Below are 18,427 nucleotides of genomic sequence, written 5' to 3' on the forward strand. Positions count from 1 at the left end.
ACGTATAGGAACCGTAATAAAACTATTTTGAAAAGTCAAATTGTATTTAAAGTAAGTGTAGTTTCGTAAACCAGTAAAAGAACATGAGAGGTATTAGAAATAAATAGTTTTTAAATTGCATAAGGAATTTTCAAAGTTTTATATAGATAGGTGTATATCAAATCAAAAGCGATTTTTATAAAAGTTTGAAAATTGGTTATAAATATAGTCAATCAAGAGAAAAACTGAATCACCATTTCTTTTTTTTAAAAAAGGGACCAGGAGTAAGGACATAAAAAGGGCACACTGCATCAAGACAAGTTCAAAGTCATGTCAAAAAATTACATGGATCAAGAAAAAGAGTTCAAACAGAGGAAGACAGATAAACCAAGGAATTCAACCAGCATATGCAATTTAGGATCAAAGAAGAATGCATATGAATAGAAAAATAGGATTGAAAACACCAAACTGCTCCCCAAAAGAAATGGCAACAAGAACATCAAGATAGGTTAAGAAACAATAAGTCACATGACATCCAACAGAATCCAAAGCACATAACTGAGCAACCTCGAGAAATAGTTTCTAACGTTCCCAAAACCCGCGATTTACTTTACTTAAAACTCGTGTATCATCTATGATAACCCATCAGTGCTTTCATATACATAATTCACTAGTATTAAGCCGGCCAAACTTAATATCAGGAATTACGCAACGCAAGACTAATGGCATTAATCAATAGACCATCATGTGCATAAAGTCCTAATTCTCGTCATTCGACAAGACCTAATACATGACAAACGCTCAGAGTATGAAATTAAAGCACAATCGGTCCATCCCTCAGGCTCACGAGGACGAACTACTCTGATACCACTAAATGTAACACCCCAATTACCCTAAGCCTTACCTCTAGCCGTAAAGCAAAGGTTAATCAGAGGTTACGACAATCCTAAGGCTTATACATATTTATATATAGAAGAAAATAACATAATCTAGAAGCTTGATGAAGGAGTAAGCTCAAAACAGAATTACAAAAGCGTGAGACGTTCACACGAAACTAACGCCTAAGGTACAAGGTATAGGTGTAAGAGAATAGAACATATATAAATATAAGAATATAATAATCATAGAGAACTAGCCGCAGCTTGCGGAGTTCAAGCCAACTAGTTACAAATAGAAATATACAGAGTTTTAGAATTAAGACAGCTTATACAACCTATCTCTCAAGTAAGCCTCTAAGGCCATAAAGATAAAACACAAAAAGATGTGAGAGTAACTATAACAAAGTAAAATAAATTAAACCAAGGAGGAACCATACTCCGCTCTGTCACCATATCCGCAATCTCACCGAAGTAGATTACGACCTGCATCTGAAAAATAACAACAAAGTATGGAATGAGAACCGAAGGTTCTCAGTATGGTAACAGTGCCCAATGATATAAGATGTAAGGCCCCGGGACGCCGAAGGCAATCCTAGAACTTCACATCGCATAGGGGTGCACAGACCCGGCCCGGCCCGAAGGCCCGGCCCGGCCCCGAACACTTTAGGGACTAATTTGGTGTGATTTCATCGGGTCTAGGGTCGGGTACGGGTCTCAAAAATAGACCCGGCCATTATTTTGGGTCGGGTCTGGGCCATATCTCGGGTCACCCGAAGTCGGCCCGGTGGCCCGGTCATCATATACAATTAATATTTTGTGTTATTAGTGATAGATTATGACTATTCTTATGTGGAATTTAAGTATTGTAAACCTTAATATTTTGTATTATTAGTCATTATAAGACTATAAATTAATGTTTTATGTTTAGAATGCATAAGACTTTAGACTAATACATAAGATTGTGTTATTTGTATTGATTTAAATATTTGGTATTATTAGACAATATTAGTATTGATTGTGGTTATGTTTTAATTTTGAAGAAGGGTTGGTTCTTGTTATATTTTTCTAAGTGAATTTTACCATGTTAACTAATGGTTGGAGTCTTGGAAATTTAAATTTTTTTACATGCTAACTTACAAGAAAGTATCAACGTAATGTAATGTTAACGGCCCGGTTTTCACCCGGTATAATTGTGGCCCGAAAGTGTATTGGTTTCATCGGGTCTAGGGCCGGGTTCGGGTCTAATAAATAGACCCGATGTATATTTTGGGTCGGGTCTGGGTCACATCAAACCCGGCTTCACCCGGCCCATGTGCACCCCTAACATCGCATACGGGTATTCAAGCTTAACAATATAAATAAAAGAACTTTAACCATAAAATGGGTTATCTAATCTAAGGGAGTTTTAACTAACACTAATCACACCGCTGTATCCTACAGCCTTCACCAACCTAACCTCCGTGCGATCCCATCGCCACCGCCTACCTAACCTCCTTAGCACCAGACAATCACAATTAATGCAAATAAATAAAACACAAGTAGAAGCATATAAAGCAAGTAGTTCAAGTAAGCAAATAGGCATGTTATACAATTAGGCAAACTCACGTAATCAAAGCAAGCAAGCACATAAAAGATGCATATGATGAATGCCTATCCTATTGGCTCGTGATATCATTTGTCGGTCTATAAATGCCAACCCGACACATCCTTTCAGATGTCGCTTTTCTGTCGCACCCACGAATATAGTGTCGGGCACACTCTATTGACCCACGGATATAGTGCCGAGCACAGTTGCATGCATAACCCAAGGATATAGTGCCTGACCCACTTTTGCAGCAGAAAATATTATCAATCATGGTTCAATCACAAGGACATAATACTTTGCAGACTTATCATACTTAACCCAAGGATATAGTGCCTGGCACACTCTCATTATTCAACAAGATCATCATTCCTCTTTGAGTCTTCAACTCATCATAACCATCATCAATTCATCACTTCCATTCCGAGATCATTAGTTCATCAATTTCTCAATTCATTGTCAATAATCACTATATGCACCACTTTCCTTCTCCCTCAACTAACTCATCCGCAATACACCAGAAGCCTAAACCTCCGTTTGCTAACTTTTCAAAGTTTAAAATTATGAAACAGGGCGTGTGCGTTCGCACAGGGGTGTGCGTGCGCACGCCCAGGAAAATTTTCAAAGTGTGCCTACGCACAGGTACAAATTTTTATAAGGTATGTGCGCTCGCACAAGGTGTGCTAGCGCCCCCAACAGACTGGCCTTCCCAACGTGTGCATGCGCACAGGTTGCAATTTCCCATTGGTGTGCGCGCGCACAAGCTGTGCCAGCGCTGCAAGCAAATTGCCTGCCTCTGCGTGTGCAGACGTACAGGTCTGTGCGTGCGCACAGGTCACAATCTTCGCATAGTGTGCATGCGCACAAGGCTGTACGTGCGCACATATCAGAAAATCCTAAAATTCTGCAACTTTGCAGAATTTTAGATTTTCAACACCAACTTTGAATGATCATAACGTCCTCTATAAAATTTTAAATTTCACAAACTTTATATCAAATAGAAGGGTTTTCAACGAACTTTAACTTAAAGCGAATCCCAACCAATTTTGAAAACTGAGGCTCAAGTTATGATCCGTCAAAGTTCACCAAAAATCTAATTTTACCAAAAACCTTAAAAACTTACTTTTACCAAAACTCTCATATCAAAACCAAACTACTCACAATCCAAATGCTACCAAATCAAATCAAAAGCTCATGCCACTCATGCCTCAATCTCAACCATCAATAATCTCCCATTCACACTATCCCACACCATCAAAATCATTATTCTCCAATGATAAAAAAATCCTCACAAATAATCCTAATTTTCTTCATTCATCGATATCATTTCCACAATCCATCATCAATTATCAATCACACCCACAACTCTCAACAACATTACACATCAATAATAAACCACCAACCTTAACATAACATCAACCACAAAACTAAATATCCAAAAAGCATCATCAACATACATCATCACGCATTATAATCACCAAGATCCTTTATTCCAAACCACCACAACATTGTACATTAGCTTAATACTATAAATTCCCACAATCCTCATTATTCCCTAATATAACTAATCACCATAAATATTCATCAATGCATATAATTCCCAACAATCACCATCAACCACACTATTTCAGTATAACCAACATTTACATCAATTCACGAATAATTATTTATACACCAATATCATTCAATCCTATCTTAGGGTCAACTAGCCTAAGTGTCCATGAACATTACATATTACATAAAGGAAACCGAAACCATACCTTGGCCGATTCCCAAAATGTTCTCAACATCAAAACGAAGCCACTAAACTTAATCCAAAGCCTCAATCAACTCCAACAAACACCAAAACTCAATCTAATATCACATATACATACCAACATCAAAACCTAAGATACATAAAATAACTAAACATAAGGGTTTAGTAAAACCTTACCTTACCCAACGTGATTAGGGGTAAAATCAAACATTTACCCGCTACTAGAGATCACCTAAACAAGCAAAACCACAAAACTTGCTCAAGAACTAAACTTAAAAATGCAGAACTGCTAGGGCACAAAACTGGAGAATGAACAACAATTTCTTACCAGAAAAACTTAGATAGAAAGGAAGAGCTCGTCAAGAGCTTCGCGTGGCCACAAACGGCTCGTCAATTGGAGGTCCGTAACTCAAGTTACAAACAAAAGAAAGTGAGGGTGAATAGTGTTTTCTCTTCTCCCTCTCCTCTCATAGCAGCTGCGCCCCTCTCATCAAATTAGGGCATGAATGAGCTGAAAAGCTCATTAAGTGAGCTTATATATGTTGGACCTTGGGCTCGGTTTGGGCCCGGTCTAACCCGTTAGCCTTTTTGGTCCGTTTGGCCCACTTTGGACCAAAACCTTTAAAATTAGTGTCCGGTTTTCAATTCAAAAATTATTTTTGTCCTTTTAAAATAATAAACCAATTTTCCAAAATCTTATTTTTCTAAAAACACAGTACTGGACAAACTTAAACTGGTTTGGCCGGTTCGGCTGTCGGTTCGCGACTTTTCTCGATTTTTCTCAAAAAATACATTTATATTTTCTAATTAAAATTTCTAAATTTACTGAAACCAAATTTCACATTTATATTTTCTAATTAAAAATTTCTAAATTTTGAATCTATTTTGGGCACTAAATTTATTTTTTTAAAACGGTTTTACGTGAAAACGCGGGTTCTTACAGGGTTCACCCTTAGTATTCACGGGTTTGAACCAACCATTCTTTTCGGTGATCTTCAACCGGAGCCTCTTTGCTTCATCAGGCGTGATGAAGTTGTGTGTAGTACCATTGTCGATCATAGACATGACAGGTTTGTCATTGATAAAGGCTTTGACATACATCAAGCCTTTCTTTTCTATAGTGCTTGCCTCTTTGCCCTTCACAACATTTATGTGTTAGATAGATCCAACACACTCAGTTACTTGAGTTTGAGCTTCTCGTTCCTCGGTGATAGATACCAAAGTCCCTAGCTTAGGAAAATTCTTCATTTGGTGTGGTCCCTTGCACACGGAGCATTCTTCTTTGGGCACGAAAGCCTTCTTTTTTTCTTTGTACTCTTTCTTTGAAGAGTATTTTTCTTCCTTATTGGTTGAGAAACTCTTCCCCTTGTCTCCCCCACCTTTAGCAGAACTAGGCTTGGAGGAAGACTTGGGTTTAGAGTCTCCCCTATGATACTCAGTGAGTGATTCGGCCACCACGATGGCCTCATCGACATCCTTAACATTCCTTCTTCGTAGTTCTTGCTTTGCCCAAGGTTGGAGTCCATCAATGAAGAATAATAATGCATCCTCTAATGCTAAGTTGGGGATTTGAAGCGTGAGAGTAGTGAACTTCTTTACATAGTCGCTAATTGTACTCTTGTGCTTCAACTCCCTCAACTTCTTCCTTGCTTCTTAAACCACATTCTCAGGAAAGAATTGTCTTTTCAACTCCCTTTTGAAATCTTTTCATGTGGCTATGTTGCAAGTACCCTTTTCTATATCTACGCACTTTCTCCTCCACTACAAAGTAGCATTATTAGAAAGGTAGAGAGCTGCAGTGCGTACCTTTATTGCTTCTTCGACCACCCCTTGGCCTTTGAAGTACCTTTCCATTTGCCATAGGAAGTTCTCCACCTCGTGAGTGTCCCTTACGCCCTTGAACTCCTTTGGCTTGGGGAGATCAATCTTTGTCGTCTCCCTTATAATGGTTGGTCAAGATTTTGCCTCCTCAAACCAAAGTCGAACTTCCTCAAATAGCTTTAAGGAATTCTCAAGCTTTTCTTCGATTTGGAGCATGCTTTCTTTGAAAGCGTATAGTTCTCCTAACACGTGAGTCTCGAGGGTCTCCTTATCATGTTCTATCCTTTGGAAACACTCATCCATAGAGGATATAACATTCTCCAACACAGAAACTCTCTCTTCTAAGAAATTAGAGTTCTTACCTCTAGGCTCACTTGAAGAATGGACCTTCTTGCCTCCCCATTGAGAAGGAATAGCATTCCTTCCCCTTTGAGACTCAACATGCTTCATGGTGATACTAGAAGCCATACCCACAAGCGACTTGTGCTCCCTCTCGAACCTTGTTCTTCAAATCTATAATAAATTTTAGATTTGAAGAACTAAAATATAATTTTAGAAGAGAAAATAATAAATAAATTTTTTATTTTCTGGTCTACAGTCATTTAAGTTTTCGAAGAATTGAAGATATATTTAAGTTTTTTTTTTGTACACTGAAGGTCCTAAGGTCAAAAACAAAAACAAAAGGCAAAACAGATTAACGGAAAAAAAATTTCACTTCCATCAGCAAATAAAATTTGAGTAGTCTCCTTAGGAGGATGATCCCAAGTAGTATGCCCCTGTTCTGATTTAGCATCAAATTTACAATGCCCTCAATTAATTGATTAGCCTCTTTATATATGTGTCGTATGTGCACTTGTCATTTTCTGTCGAGAAGCTCTTTAAACACATTAATCTCTCTGTTTATTTGAGTTCGTCAGGTTCAACAGAAAAATTAAATATAATTTTTGTTGTATTGCCAATATATGAATGCACACTTGTGAGAAATTTAAAAATAGGACAAATTAAATTAAAAAATGAATATGTCTAAAATTTGAAAATATTCAAAATTTAAATATATTTTTAAATTTTTTATAATTTAAATATTTACAGATCAAAAGATAAAAGACCTATTTGTCTTTTTCTTGACTTTGGAAATTAGTTGCTTGTATTGCTTTGCAGTTTGCACTTTGGAATGCTGTTAGCTGGTGGAACGCCTTTTTATTGGGCCCAAAAACATAATACTCTATCCAGCCCAAAAACCGAAAAGTTTGTTCATTGTTAATTTCGGTATATGGTCCTTTTCAGTTTTCACCCTCAAACTCGAACCAATCGGATCGATTACAAGTTTACAACTCCCTTACAGTCTTATTTTAAGAGAAAAAGGAAAAAGAAAAAAAAGTGGCCTCCACGTAGCTGATTTTCTGATTCGTTAGATTTGCTGCTGGAATTGATGATTGGTTCATACACTCTGCGGGGTTGCACCTCCACGCGACAGGAAGACCGTGTGCGCTACTCTCTCTATGCTTTTATCTTCCGTCGCCACGCTTGGCAAGTTGACAGGAAAAAAGGTTGTTTCAGGAGGAGAGAAAAAAAAGGGGATATAAAAAGATAAAAGTTTGGATTCAGAAAATAATTAAAAAAAATGAATTAAGAATTTAAATTATTGGACTTTCATCCTAAGTATTTAGATTACACATAATTCTACTCCCTTATGAAATTAATATTTTAATTCCTAAACAATAAATACCATTTCGATCCCTTCAAAACTGCAAATTGAAACAAAGTAATCTCTGTTGAAGTTTTGGCAAACTGCGGCATGCACGAATAATTGAATATGGCTTGCTCCCTGTGGGTAAAGATCCGTTGCACCTTATGTGATTTGCTGGTTAATGAGTGTGCTAATCAAAATCATGCGGCAGCCACATGTATACACACACAATTTCTTAACTGTTTTTAAATACTAAGTGTGTATTTAGATTGTGGTTGGTTAAACTGAATTTGAATAAAAGTGATTTTATAAAATTGATTTTGAGTAGAAGTAAGTTTGTGTCAATATTATTTATGTTTGGCAACTTTATATTAGAATTGATTTTGATAAAATAAATATTGTTTGGATAATATTAGTTAAAATCACTTTTAGATAGATAATTATTAAAAAGGACATGATACTAAATTATAATGTTATTTTTTTATATATATTTAATTTTTTTATATTTTTTCTTATATGTTTTTATATAGTATATTTTTAGTATTTTTAGTACTCTTTTTTAGTACGCTATAATTTTTTACTATTATTATTATTTATGGTTAAATTTTTTGTTTAATTTATTTTACCTGATGGGATCAATAAATTATATTATAAAAAGATAATAATAAATACAATGCACAAAAATTACTATTATAAAAATATATAATGTCAAATAAAAAATTAGTAAAAAATATAAATAATAAATAATAAAAAAAAGAGCTCATGTAAAGAGAAATAATAAGAATTTTATAAGTAATATAACAATATGTATAAAGAATAAAATTGGTAAAAGAAAAATAAAAGTTAAATGTCAATGGCTAAAAGCCCAATTAGTGCAAGGCAGAAGCTAGAAATTCTTGCTTCTTGTAAACGTGGTTTTGTAACCAAAATCACTTCTGCGTTTAAAGATAGAAAAATTAGCCAAACCAAAAATGGAAGCGTTTAAAAAGCTGTAACGTACTTTTCCTCTTTTAACGTGGTTGCCAAACACACCCTAAATAATACAACAATAACAAAGTCTTATCCTATTAAATAAGATCGAGTACATAGATGAAACGATGCTATTAAACTCATAAATATTATTGTAAAATATTTTAATTAGTCATCTAATAAGAAAAATATGTCAAAAGATTATTAGTGCATAATCATTTATATAAAGTGAAAACCCATCGATGAATTGAATTTTAAGACAAAATATTTTTTATTGTGTTTAATAATAGATATTCCAATCAAGGACAAAGCATAATTTATAAATGGTAGAGAAGTTTAACTAGGAAACAATCCTTATATTATTCCATTTAATCCAGGAAGATTCATTTCATTGACAGCATCTTTTTAAGTAAAAATCCTACTGAGAGAGGGTAGGTGGCCGTCACTATAAACAAACAATACAAAGTCCACCTGTCTCCATGTGTTTGGCAACGAGCAACCCCCGGCGCGTGGAATTAACTCGCACACCAAACACACAAAGAAGAGAAAGCTGAAGCCGCAAGAGAAGGAAGAAAATTGGACAAAAAAGAGAGACGTTATTCATTTTCATTCATTCATAAACCCTATCACTGACTATAAAAACCCCTAATACTTCAAACGCACTGTCTCATCACACTCTTCTTCTTACTAACTTCACCTCTTTCTACGCAACTTCAATAATGGCCACCGCACATTCACAAACCCTTCGAATCTCTTCACTTTCATCTTCCAGCTCTCTTTCTCTCCCCTCAAAACTTCCTCTCTCCTCCGCCTTCTCAGTCTCCTTCCGCTCCAGCCGCCGCGCCTCCCGCCCCCTCGTCGTCTTCGTCTCCGCCGGCCTCGACGCAAAACCTACCGTTCTCGTCGCCGAGAAGCTCGGCGAGGCGGGCCTCAAGCTGCTCAAGGAGTTTGCTAACGTGGACTGCAGCTACAACCTCAGCCCTGAGGAGCTCTGCACTAAGATCTCGCTCTGCGACGCGCTAATCGTCAGGAGTGGAACCAAGGTCACGCGCGAGGTGTTTGAGTCCTCCGCCGGCAGGCTCAAGGTCGTCGGAAGGGCCGGCGTCGGGATCGACAATGTGGATCTGGCTGCCGCCACCGAGCATGGCTGCCTGGTGGTTAATGCCCCCACCGCCAACACCGTCGCCGCCGCTGAGCACGGGATCGCGCTTCTCGCAGCCATGGCTAGGAACGTTGCTCAGGCTGACGCGTCCGTCAAAGCTGGTTAGTTTCGAATCTCTTTAAGCATTTCGTCGAGCACCTTGTTTCTTTAGCTTTGTTTTAGATCCCTGTTATTGAAGTATGCCTGTTGATTTGTTCGTCAAGAATATTGAACTCTCAATTGTTGTATCGTCGTGTGTGCTGAAGTGAAGTAGCTTGAAGTCTTGAACAGGGGAAAAAGCTTTTCGAAGATTCACCATGTCTTTTCATGGAAGCAAGTGTTGAGCTAAATTAAATATTAGATATTCCCAGCTAAAAGTAGGACTTCTCGCTGATTATTTTTGTACTTATGTTGAGATCTAACATTTTATATTGGATATTTGTTCTTTTGATGCTGTCTTTTTTTCCCTTGGAGATCGTGCTATGAATTCTGTTTTTTAGTTACTCGGTGAATTTGTGATTTTGGATTTTTTTTTTAATTATTATTTCTTTGTTTTGGATGATACAGGGAAGTGGCAAAGGAACAAGTACGTTGGAGTTTCGCTGGTTGGAAAAACACTGGCTGTCATGGGATTCGGGAAGGTTGGTTCTGAAGTTGCTCGTCGTGCGAAGGGGCTTGGTATGAATGTCATTGCACATGATCCTTATGCTCCCGCAGATCGTGCTCGTGCCATTGGTGTGGAGCTTGTGGGCTTTGGTGAGGCCATTGCCACTGCAGATTTCATCTCTTTGCACATGCCTCTTACACCTGCTACAAACAAGATGCTCAATGATGAGACTTTCGCCAAGATGAAGAAAGGAGTTCGCATAGTCAATGTTGCTCGTGGAGGAGTCATTGATGAGGATGCTCTTGTTAGAGCATTGGATTCTGGCATTGTAGCTCAGGTTCTTGCCATCCCTTGGTTGGACGCATTAAAAGTTCACCTTAGCGTTTAGTAAGATCATTGGTTTCTCCTACTAAAGAAATAACTATTGTCTTGTGTCTCGGTTGTTGCAGGCGGCGCTTGATGTTTTCACGGTGGAGCCACCCCCAAAAGACAGCAAGTTGATCATGCATGAGCAAGTCACTGCAACACCTCATCTTGGTGCCAGTACCATGGAAGCTCAGGTAAGTTACTTAAATTATTTCATATGATCATTTAGCTATGTTGGCTTTTTATATAAATAAAAAAGAAATAACCTTTAAATTTGCCGATCAGGAAGGAGTGGCCATTGAAATAGCAGAAGCTGTTGTTGGAGCATTGAAAGGGGAGCTTGCTTCTACTGCAGTCAATGCACCAATGGTTCCCTCAGAGGTATCTTTCTCCTTAGCATGATAAACAATCTTTCTTCATCGCCTTATTCATTGCCTGGTTCACTATATCTCATCAAATTTGATACACCGGTAGGTTTATGTTAGTTTGGAATGCAGAAAAATATTGCCGTACCATTTTCAATCTTAGAATCCGAGAAAAAGATAAAGGAAAAGCACTCTTATTCCAAGTTTCAGTTGCTCAAACGGATTTTATTGCTTTCTATTCTACAATACAATTTATCCGACCACCCTGTGGAATTGGAATAGAATTCTCAGTTTAGTTTGATATCGGGCTGAGATTAAACATCTGAGGTATCCTTCCTGACTGCAGGTGTTGACAGAATTACAACCATATGTTGATCTTGCTGAGAAATTGGGGAGGCTGGCTGTCCAGTTAGTAGCAGGAGGAAGTGGTGTGAAAACAGTGAAAGTGACCTATGCTTCTGCAAGGGCTCCTGATGATCTTGACACTCGTGTTCTTCGTGCTATGATAACCAAGGGTCTGATTGAGCCCATATCAAGTGTTTTCGTGAACTTGGTTAATGCTGATTTCACTGCCAAGCAAAGAGGAATCAGGATAACCGAGGAGAGGATTATTCTTGATGGTTCACCTGAGAGCCCAGTGGAGTTCGTCCAGGTACAGATTGCTAATGTCGAATCCAGATTTGCTAGTGCCATATCAGACTCTGGGGAGATTAAAGTTGAGGGTAGAGTGAAAGATGGGATCCCGCATTTGACCAAGGTTGGATCCTTCGATGTTGATGTGAGCTTGGAAGGTAGCATTATACTCTGCAGGCAGGTGGATCAGCCAGGCATGATCGGAAAGGTTGGGAGCGTTTTGGGCCAAGAGAATGTGAACGTCAGCTTCATGAGTGTAGGAAGGATTGCTCCCCGTAAGCAAGCTGTGATGGCAATTGGCGTTGACGAACAACCCAGCAAAGAAACCTTGAAGAAGATTGGAGAAATTCCCGCTGTTGAAGAGTTCGTTTTCCTCAAGTTGTAAAAGATGTGACATGCTTGTTTTTATTTACCGGGGGTTGTTGCCCCCCTTTTTCTTTAAATGTTGGGTTGGGCATAACTGCATAGTGTGCCCGGTTTTGATGCGGTATCATCAATGAAAGATTGAGAGTAGCTATAGTTTTTAGGGGGATGAGGAAAATAATGATTAAACTTGCCATTGATGCAGTCCAAATGAAAAGAAATCTGTGTAACTGATACTGTGCTTTATGAATTGTTGTTTATTAAAGCCATTATACTCCTTAATAATAATTTCCGGAATTGCCCTATCCATATCCAACTTGTCATTGTTGACTTCGAGCATACATGCATACATGCTACTCCTGATGGTAAAACTTCAACGTATTGACTTCAATACGCTTTTGACTTAAGGTTCCAAGTAAAACTTCAACATATTGCATAAACTTCCTGTCTACAAAAATCTTGACGGTTTGAGAATTTCCACCATGAGTTCCCCATGTATACATAATTTCGAAACTACGCTGCTTAGTGCCACAAAAATTGAACCAAATGGACTGTGAATTCTCAATTTATGAACCAGAAAGGAAAGGAACCTCTGCTAGAGTTGTAGGCAGGGATATGTTGAGATTATGTAATGCTAAATAAGCAGCAATACCGGCAGCATATCCCGCAAAAGCAAAGCCACTAACCTGCAGAATAGATAAGTGGCTTCCGTCAACAAATATGAACAAATATTTCAAGAGGTTAATGTGTCATGTAAAGTCGGAAATACCTTCCGTAAGTACCAAAAGAAATCCACCTTCTCCATCCCCATGAATGCAACTCCGGCAGCCGAGCCAATAACTAACATGGACCCACCAGTACCGGCACAGAATGCAATCAGTTGCCAGAACTCAGAATCCTGAGGGAAAGATGCAAGATCATACATTCCCATTGCAGCAGCAACCAATGGAACGTTGTCAATTATTGCCGATATGACCCCAATGGCACTTGCAATCAGTTCACTGCTCTGGATATGAGCATCAAGGTAATTTGCTATTTCACGAAGGATTCCTGCCGCCTCCAGGCTGTGACACAACACCATTGAATTCGATCAATAAGCTAAGGGTGTCTTTCGCATCTTATTATGGATTCAAATCGCTGAACTGATGGCTATCATCCACAACTTGCTGCAATAGCATAATCAAATATATCTTCTTGTTTACCTGCTAACAGACAATAGAATTCCCAGGAAGAATAGAGCTCCTTGAGTGTCTATTCTTGACAGAGCCTGCGGCACTTTTAGCCTTTGTCTTTCCGATTCACCGTAATGAATAGCATCAGTGAGGATCCAAAGGACACCAAGTCCAAGTAGCATCCCCATGTACGGAGGCAAACCTGTGAGGGCCTTGAACACGGGTACAAAAATCAAAGCCCCTAAACCAACTGAGAAAACAAGCTGTCCTCGAGGAGCCATCTGTTCGGAAGCCAAGACATTTGGAGAATCCTGTCCCTTCCCATTCACTTCGCTGTAAATAAGAGTAATCAACATCATCTAAACTGTAATGTGTTATGTTATGCTGAATCTCGACATTCAATTAAGCTTTGCTGGCAGATTTTTCTAGAGATAGAAGGATACCTAGTCAGGGACATGAGCGCCAATGGAACAGCTAGAGAAATGGCTGAAGGTACAAACAAACCCTGTAATCAAATAATATATAATTATGATACTGGTTGGTCTTATATTGCATTTTGTTAACACTTCATTTGTGTCCATAATTGAAACAAGGAAAATGACATCCACACTTAGCAGAATGAGTGTTCTTGCAATCAAATTTCACTAACAGAAAGACTCTGACCAGGGAAATCCTTGTTTGGGACAATATTCTACGTATGTCTCAACAATCTTTCGAGATGTCACTAGTGCTAACTTCATTATACCACTATAACTAATAGTGTAAGTTATAGTACCTTCATTGTTTGCACTGTAGATATTTGACCATGTATCCACAGCATAGTGGTGGTAACATCACCAATAGGAGTCCATGCACCACCAGCATTTGCAGCTATTACAACAACGGCTCCAAGAATCCTGTCAATAGAATAAAAAATCTACTTCTGGAGAATTTGATAACATGCAAAGAGATTCATAACTAAACCTAATGGCAGTAGCAGAATTCCCAAAACTGTAAACTTGGAATATATCCCATTGAATCTTCATGCCTTCGACATAAACAAAGGAAACCATTGATAATACTAACAGCAATTTCCTATCATCAACAATGAATTATATACACTAGAAGGAACAGATATAATTTATATATAGACAGGTAATTTCTGGAAGAAAATTACTCAAGATTTCTCACGTAAGTGTTCAGATTGATAAGTTAATAACACAACAGAGACACATACTTTCGATACTCTGATGGGGGTACTAATTTCCGCAACAGAGAAACCATGACTATTGTAGAGGTAAGGTTGTCTAAAACTGAACTGAGAAAAAATGTCACAAATCCAATCTGCAAATTCAATAATAACTTGTCAAATTCCATCATGAAGACTGATGTGTCATGCAAATTCACTGGAGATTTAGAATATTTTGGTTGGAAGAGAGACGAGAGAGAGGTGGTGGGTATTGGGGGGGTTGTTTGAATTGAAATATTGTTGAAAAACTCCTTTCATTGATGTTCAACCTGGATGATAATAACATATTTGACCATAGAATGAAAATTTCAACTAATGTAATCAAATATCAAAAGTCTCAATTTGCAGGGTATCTTCCGAGAAATCTTTAGAATGGCCAAAAATATATTAGAGATAAAGCAATTGAATTTACCACCCAAAGGAGAAGTCGTGGCTTTCGAGTTGTTATATTGTCAGTAACTAGCTTAAATCCTTGATGAGCATCAACTATTTCCACAATAGTCATAGCTCCAAGCAAGAAAAACACTATTTCACTGACTTCCGCAGACGCACGCGTTAGCTCAGAAACAGCTACACCAGTTGATGGAGCCTGTTACAGTACAGACATTCCATAAAAGATAAAGCAAACAGCAGTGGAAAATCAAATCAGGAGGAAGGAGACATGAACTAATTTGAATAGGTACATCAACTTCAGGTCAATGTGTATTGAGTGTCTGTGTCCTATTCATTGCAAAACAAAAGCTTGTATGAGCTACCTAAATCTCGGAAGCACAACAAGGAACAGATGCATAAGGAATTCACTGATAATTTCAAAAGTTAAAAAAGCCAAGTGATCGATATTTACCCCAATACTTCTTATAGTCCACAAGCTTACAGCCATCAAAAGTCCTACTCCACTTTTGTTGAAAGCTAGAGATTCCTCAAATATGATGCCTACATATCCTATTACAAATAGCAATGCCATGGCAAGATCCTGCAGTCATGGTCACAGACTTGTAAACATATTCCCAAATGCAAACACTTCATGCTGAAACATACACAAGTGAATTTCAGCTAAGAGGACATTGATAGACCTGATTTGCGGCCACCCAAGAATGGTTAATTGCCACTGCCCCAGTTGCAGCTGCTGCAAATACCGCAACAGCTTTGAGCAAATCGGTCTTGGGCTTATAACTGTCCACAAAATCTTGTGAGCTTGTTTCATCAAGTGAACATAGGGGATCACAGGTTCCAGATTCAGTTGGTAAGTCCTGAAAACATTTATACGTGAAGTATGAGTTAAGCACTAAGCTATAAGCAGCAGATTATGTAACTTTGCCACATTTACGGAGGTTTATATTTTATTTTTATTTTTAAGTGGAGTTGATATCATTAGGTTCAAATTCAACAAACTTTCCAGAAATTTTGAATCTTGCACTGGTTTTTGAGGTGCCCTTGACTCAAAATATGCAAATCAGTATCGAATATACAAATTCACAAACTTTGCTATAAATGGGTATCCATAAGAACCTGGAACTGCTGCGGGGAAGAAGTGGAGGAACCTCTGGCCTTATCTTCTGCACGCGCCAAGACATGATTACGGAGCAAGCTGGGCCCTCTGATTCTACAGAGAGAGGGGGGCGAGGATTGAAGAGAGTGAAGGCCATGAAGTGAAAGCCTAGAGTTCCGGAAATGGTGGAACATGCACAAGTGCGTGTGTGTTCCAATGGAAAACGTGGCCATCGTAGTGTACTCAAATCTAGTAACTTTGAACCAGCAGTGACAAAGTCAAACAAGAAGAAGAAGAGGGTGTTCGGTGTTCCCGTTCGGTGATAAACTTGGAAAAACGATGACACGAGGGTTCATCTTTCTTTCAGGTGTAATAAAATAGTAATAAAAAATGCAACTTGATTTTGTTTACTAATAATTTTTATGAAGCATAAAAATTAAAAAGAAAAGGAAAAGGAAAAAGGCAGAAAAGGGCACGTGTAAGTGAGATGAGTCTAAGATTGTGTTTGAGGTGGTCGTGGAAGAAGGAGAAGCCAGAGAGACAGAGTGTGTAATCGCTTTCTCCAATAGATAGAGAAGCACAACACTACACTCACACCGCATATTTCGCAGTGACAGAAGCCATGCGTTGTGTTGCAGATGCTGCTTGTGTTTTCACTCCACCTCCAAAGCATTTTGCCACTTCTCGCCATGCTCTTTCGAATTTGGTTCCAACTCGAGCATCCTTCCTTGCTGGTTCCCCACTCTGTAAGCTACTTTATCAACTCTCAAAATTGCTTTTTTGGTTTTTGGGACAGAATTGAATTCAGTCCCGTCTTATGTTTTCTGTAAACAAGTAAATTATATCACTGAATTGAATTGAAGTTTCTGAGTTTGGAATGCACTTGACAGAAAGGGGGAGAAGATATCTAGGTTTCAATTTAGGTAGATAATCTTCTAACATCAATTCCGTACAAAATAGACCTTATACCTCTGATTTAATTTTATATCCATACAATTAATTAGTTCCAAATGAAGGAATTGAATTCCAATTCTTGAGTAAAATCATTACATGGCCACATGGGCTTGTAACCAAACACTCTTTGGATTCAACTTGAGCTTCTTCAGATATGTTCATGTTATTCTTAGCTAGGATAATTGTACATAAGTTTGTTGGAAAAATCATTTTAACTGTGTATACTTGGGTGTTTGCTGTTTTGTCTATAACATCTAAGAACTATAATGCTATCCATGTCCTTTTTATGAAACTAAAGTGTTGCTCATCAGAGATCCTACATAGTACATAGCTTTACATAGTCATTAAGCTATGTAATGTTTCCTGTGTCTGTAGCAGTGATTCAAACAAGTTATGAAAGGAAAACCGTATGCAAGGCAATGCCATTTTTAATAAAGTGCGAGCAAAGTTCACAGGGAGGGAACAGTGTGGATGTATGGCTAGGCCGGCTAGCCATGGTTGGCTTTGCATCGGCCATCACTGTCGAAATTGCTACTGGCAAGGGTCTCCTTGAGGTATGAAACACAGCATTGAATGAACTTCTTCAGGCTTGATTTAGAGACTTAGACTGCAATTAATGTTTCCGGTTTCTAGGCCCTGATAAAATTAACAATTTCCACATGTCAACAGCATACTTTGTTATTTAAACAAAGCTAAGCTAGAATCATTTCAAGTTGTAATAAGTCTCCAAAAACTCCTTTCTTGTTTTGTTGCCTATACTTGATGATTACTCTGACAGTGCATAAAAATTAAATTCGGCGACTCATTCTTCAATTCCTACTACTTGTTTCACCAATTCCAAATGATTAATTACAAAATATATGATGCAAAAGAGTAACTTATGTTCTTCTTGTGCTTTGATTTTGCAGAATTTTGGAGTTACAGCTCCACTGCCTACAGTTGCCTTGGCAGTAACAGGACTGGTGGGTGTTTTGACTGCAATTTTCATCTTCCAGTCAGCCTCAAAGAACTGATAATGTATTTAGGCTGTTGATGGTGTTTTACTGTAAATTCTATTGTTACAATGTTTATTTTTTTTTTCAACATAAAAATTCCATTATTTTTTGTTGTAATTTTTTTTTTTAGCATCAACGCCTGTTGTAGTAATGGAAGCGATATTGAAGGCCTCAAAACTTTGCCTGTTGTGCAAGCCAATTTTGATTCCTTAGAAATATTGTCCCCATTCCAAACAAGTATCATCGTGAATTGAGGAAGAATTTTGCACAGCATAATGGATGATTAACACAACAAAACGTGATATAATCATATGCAAGAGAATAAACATCATCTTGTATTATCAATGGTTCTGCACGTAGTATGGTGTGTATTTTTGGGCACAACCCCTTGTGTAAATAGCATGTCTTTGAAGCAAACACTTTACAGAGCCATTATGATTTA

At 38.0% G+C, this 18,427-nt stretch overlaps 3 protein-coding genes across 4 annotated transcripts; 2 read left to right on the top strand and 1 right to left on the bottom strand.

Annotated features, from left to right (window-relative positions):
* The first annotated feature begins 9,245 nt into the window (after positions 1-9,245).
* Positions 9,246-12,456, top strand: LOC107467304 (D-3-phosphoglycerate dehydrogenase 1, chloroplastic). The gene is made up of 5 exons (XM_016086346.3): positions 9,246-9,935; positions 10,381-10,757; positions 10,870-10,980; positions 11,072-11,167; positions 11,498-12,456. Exons 1-5 carry the CDS (start codon positions 9,392-9,394, stop codon positions 12,167-12,169), a joined length of 1,800 nt encoding a protein of 599 aa, XP_015941832.1. The 5' UTR covers positions 9,246-9,391; the 3' UTR covers positions 12,170-12,456.
* LOC107467305 (sodium/proton antiporter 1) lies at positions 12,390-16,426 on the bottom strand. Its single transcript, XM_016086348.3, has 10 exons — positions 16,057-16,426; positions 15,621-15,797; positions 15,392-15,520; positions 14,960-15,136; positions 14,536-14,642; positions 14,095-14,215; positions 13,763-13,824; positions 13,350-13,652; positions 12,917-13,211; positions 12,390-12,833 (listed from the first exon to the last, which is right to left on the bottom strand). The coding sequence occupies exons 1-10, from the start codon at positions 16,267-16,269 to the stop codon at positions 12,714-12,716; spliced, it is 1,704 nt and encodes a 567-aa protein (XP_015941834.1). The 5' UTR covers positions 16,270-16,426; the 3' UTR covers positions 12,390-12,713.
* Positions 16,427-16,538: 112 nt separating this feature from the next.
* LOC107467308 (stress enhanced protein 1, chloroplastic) lies at positions 16,539-18,222 on the top strand. 2 transcript variants are annotated; one of them, XM_016086352.3, is made up of 3 exons: positions 16,539-16,782; positions 17,366-17,544; positions 17,899-18,222. In XM_016086352.3, the coding sequence occupies exons 1-3, from the start codon at positions 16,659-16,661 to the stop codon at positions 18,001-18,003; spliced, it is 408 nt and encodes a 135-aa protein (XP_015941838.1). In that variant the 5' UTR covers positions 16,539-16,658; the 3' UTR covers positions 18,004-18,222. The 2 variants fall into 2 exon arrangements, with proteins under 2 accessions (XP_015941838.1, XP_015941839.1); XM_016086353.3 differs by having other exon boundaries at positions 16,546-16,782; positions 17,369-17,544.
* Positions 18,223-18,427: the final 205 nt, after the last annotated feature.

This window comes from Arachis duranensis, chromosome 9, assembly GCF_000817695.3.
Source record: "Arachis duranensis cultivar V14167 chromosome 9, aradu.V14167.gnm2.J7QH, whole genome shotgun sequence".
Taxonomy (NCBI): Eukaryota; Viridiplantae; Streptophyta; class Magnoliopsida; order Fabales; family Fabaceae; genus Arachis; species Arachis duranensis.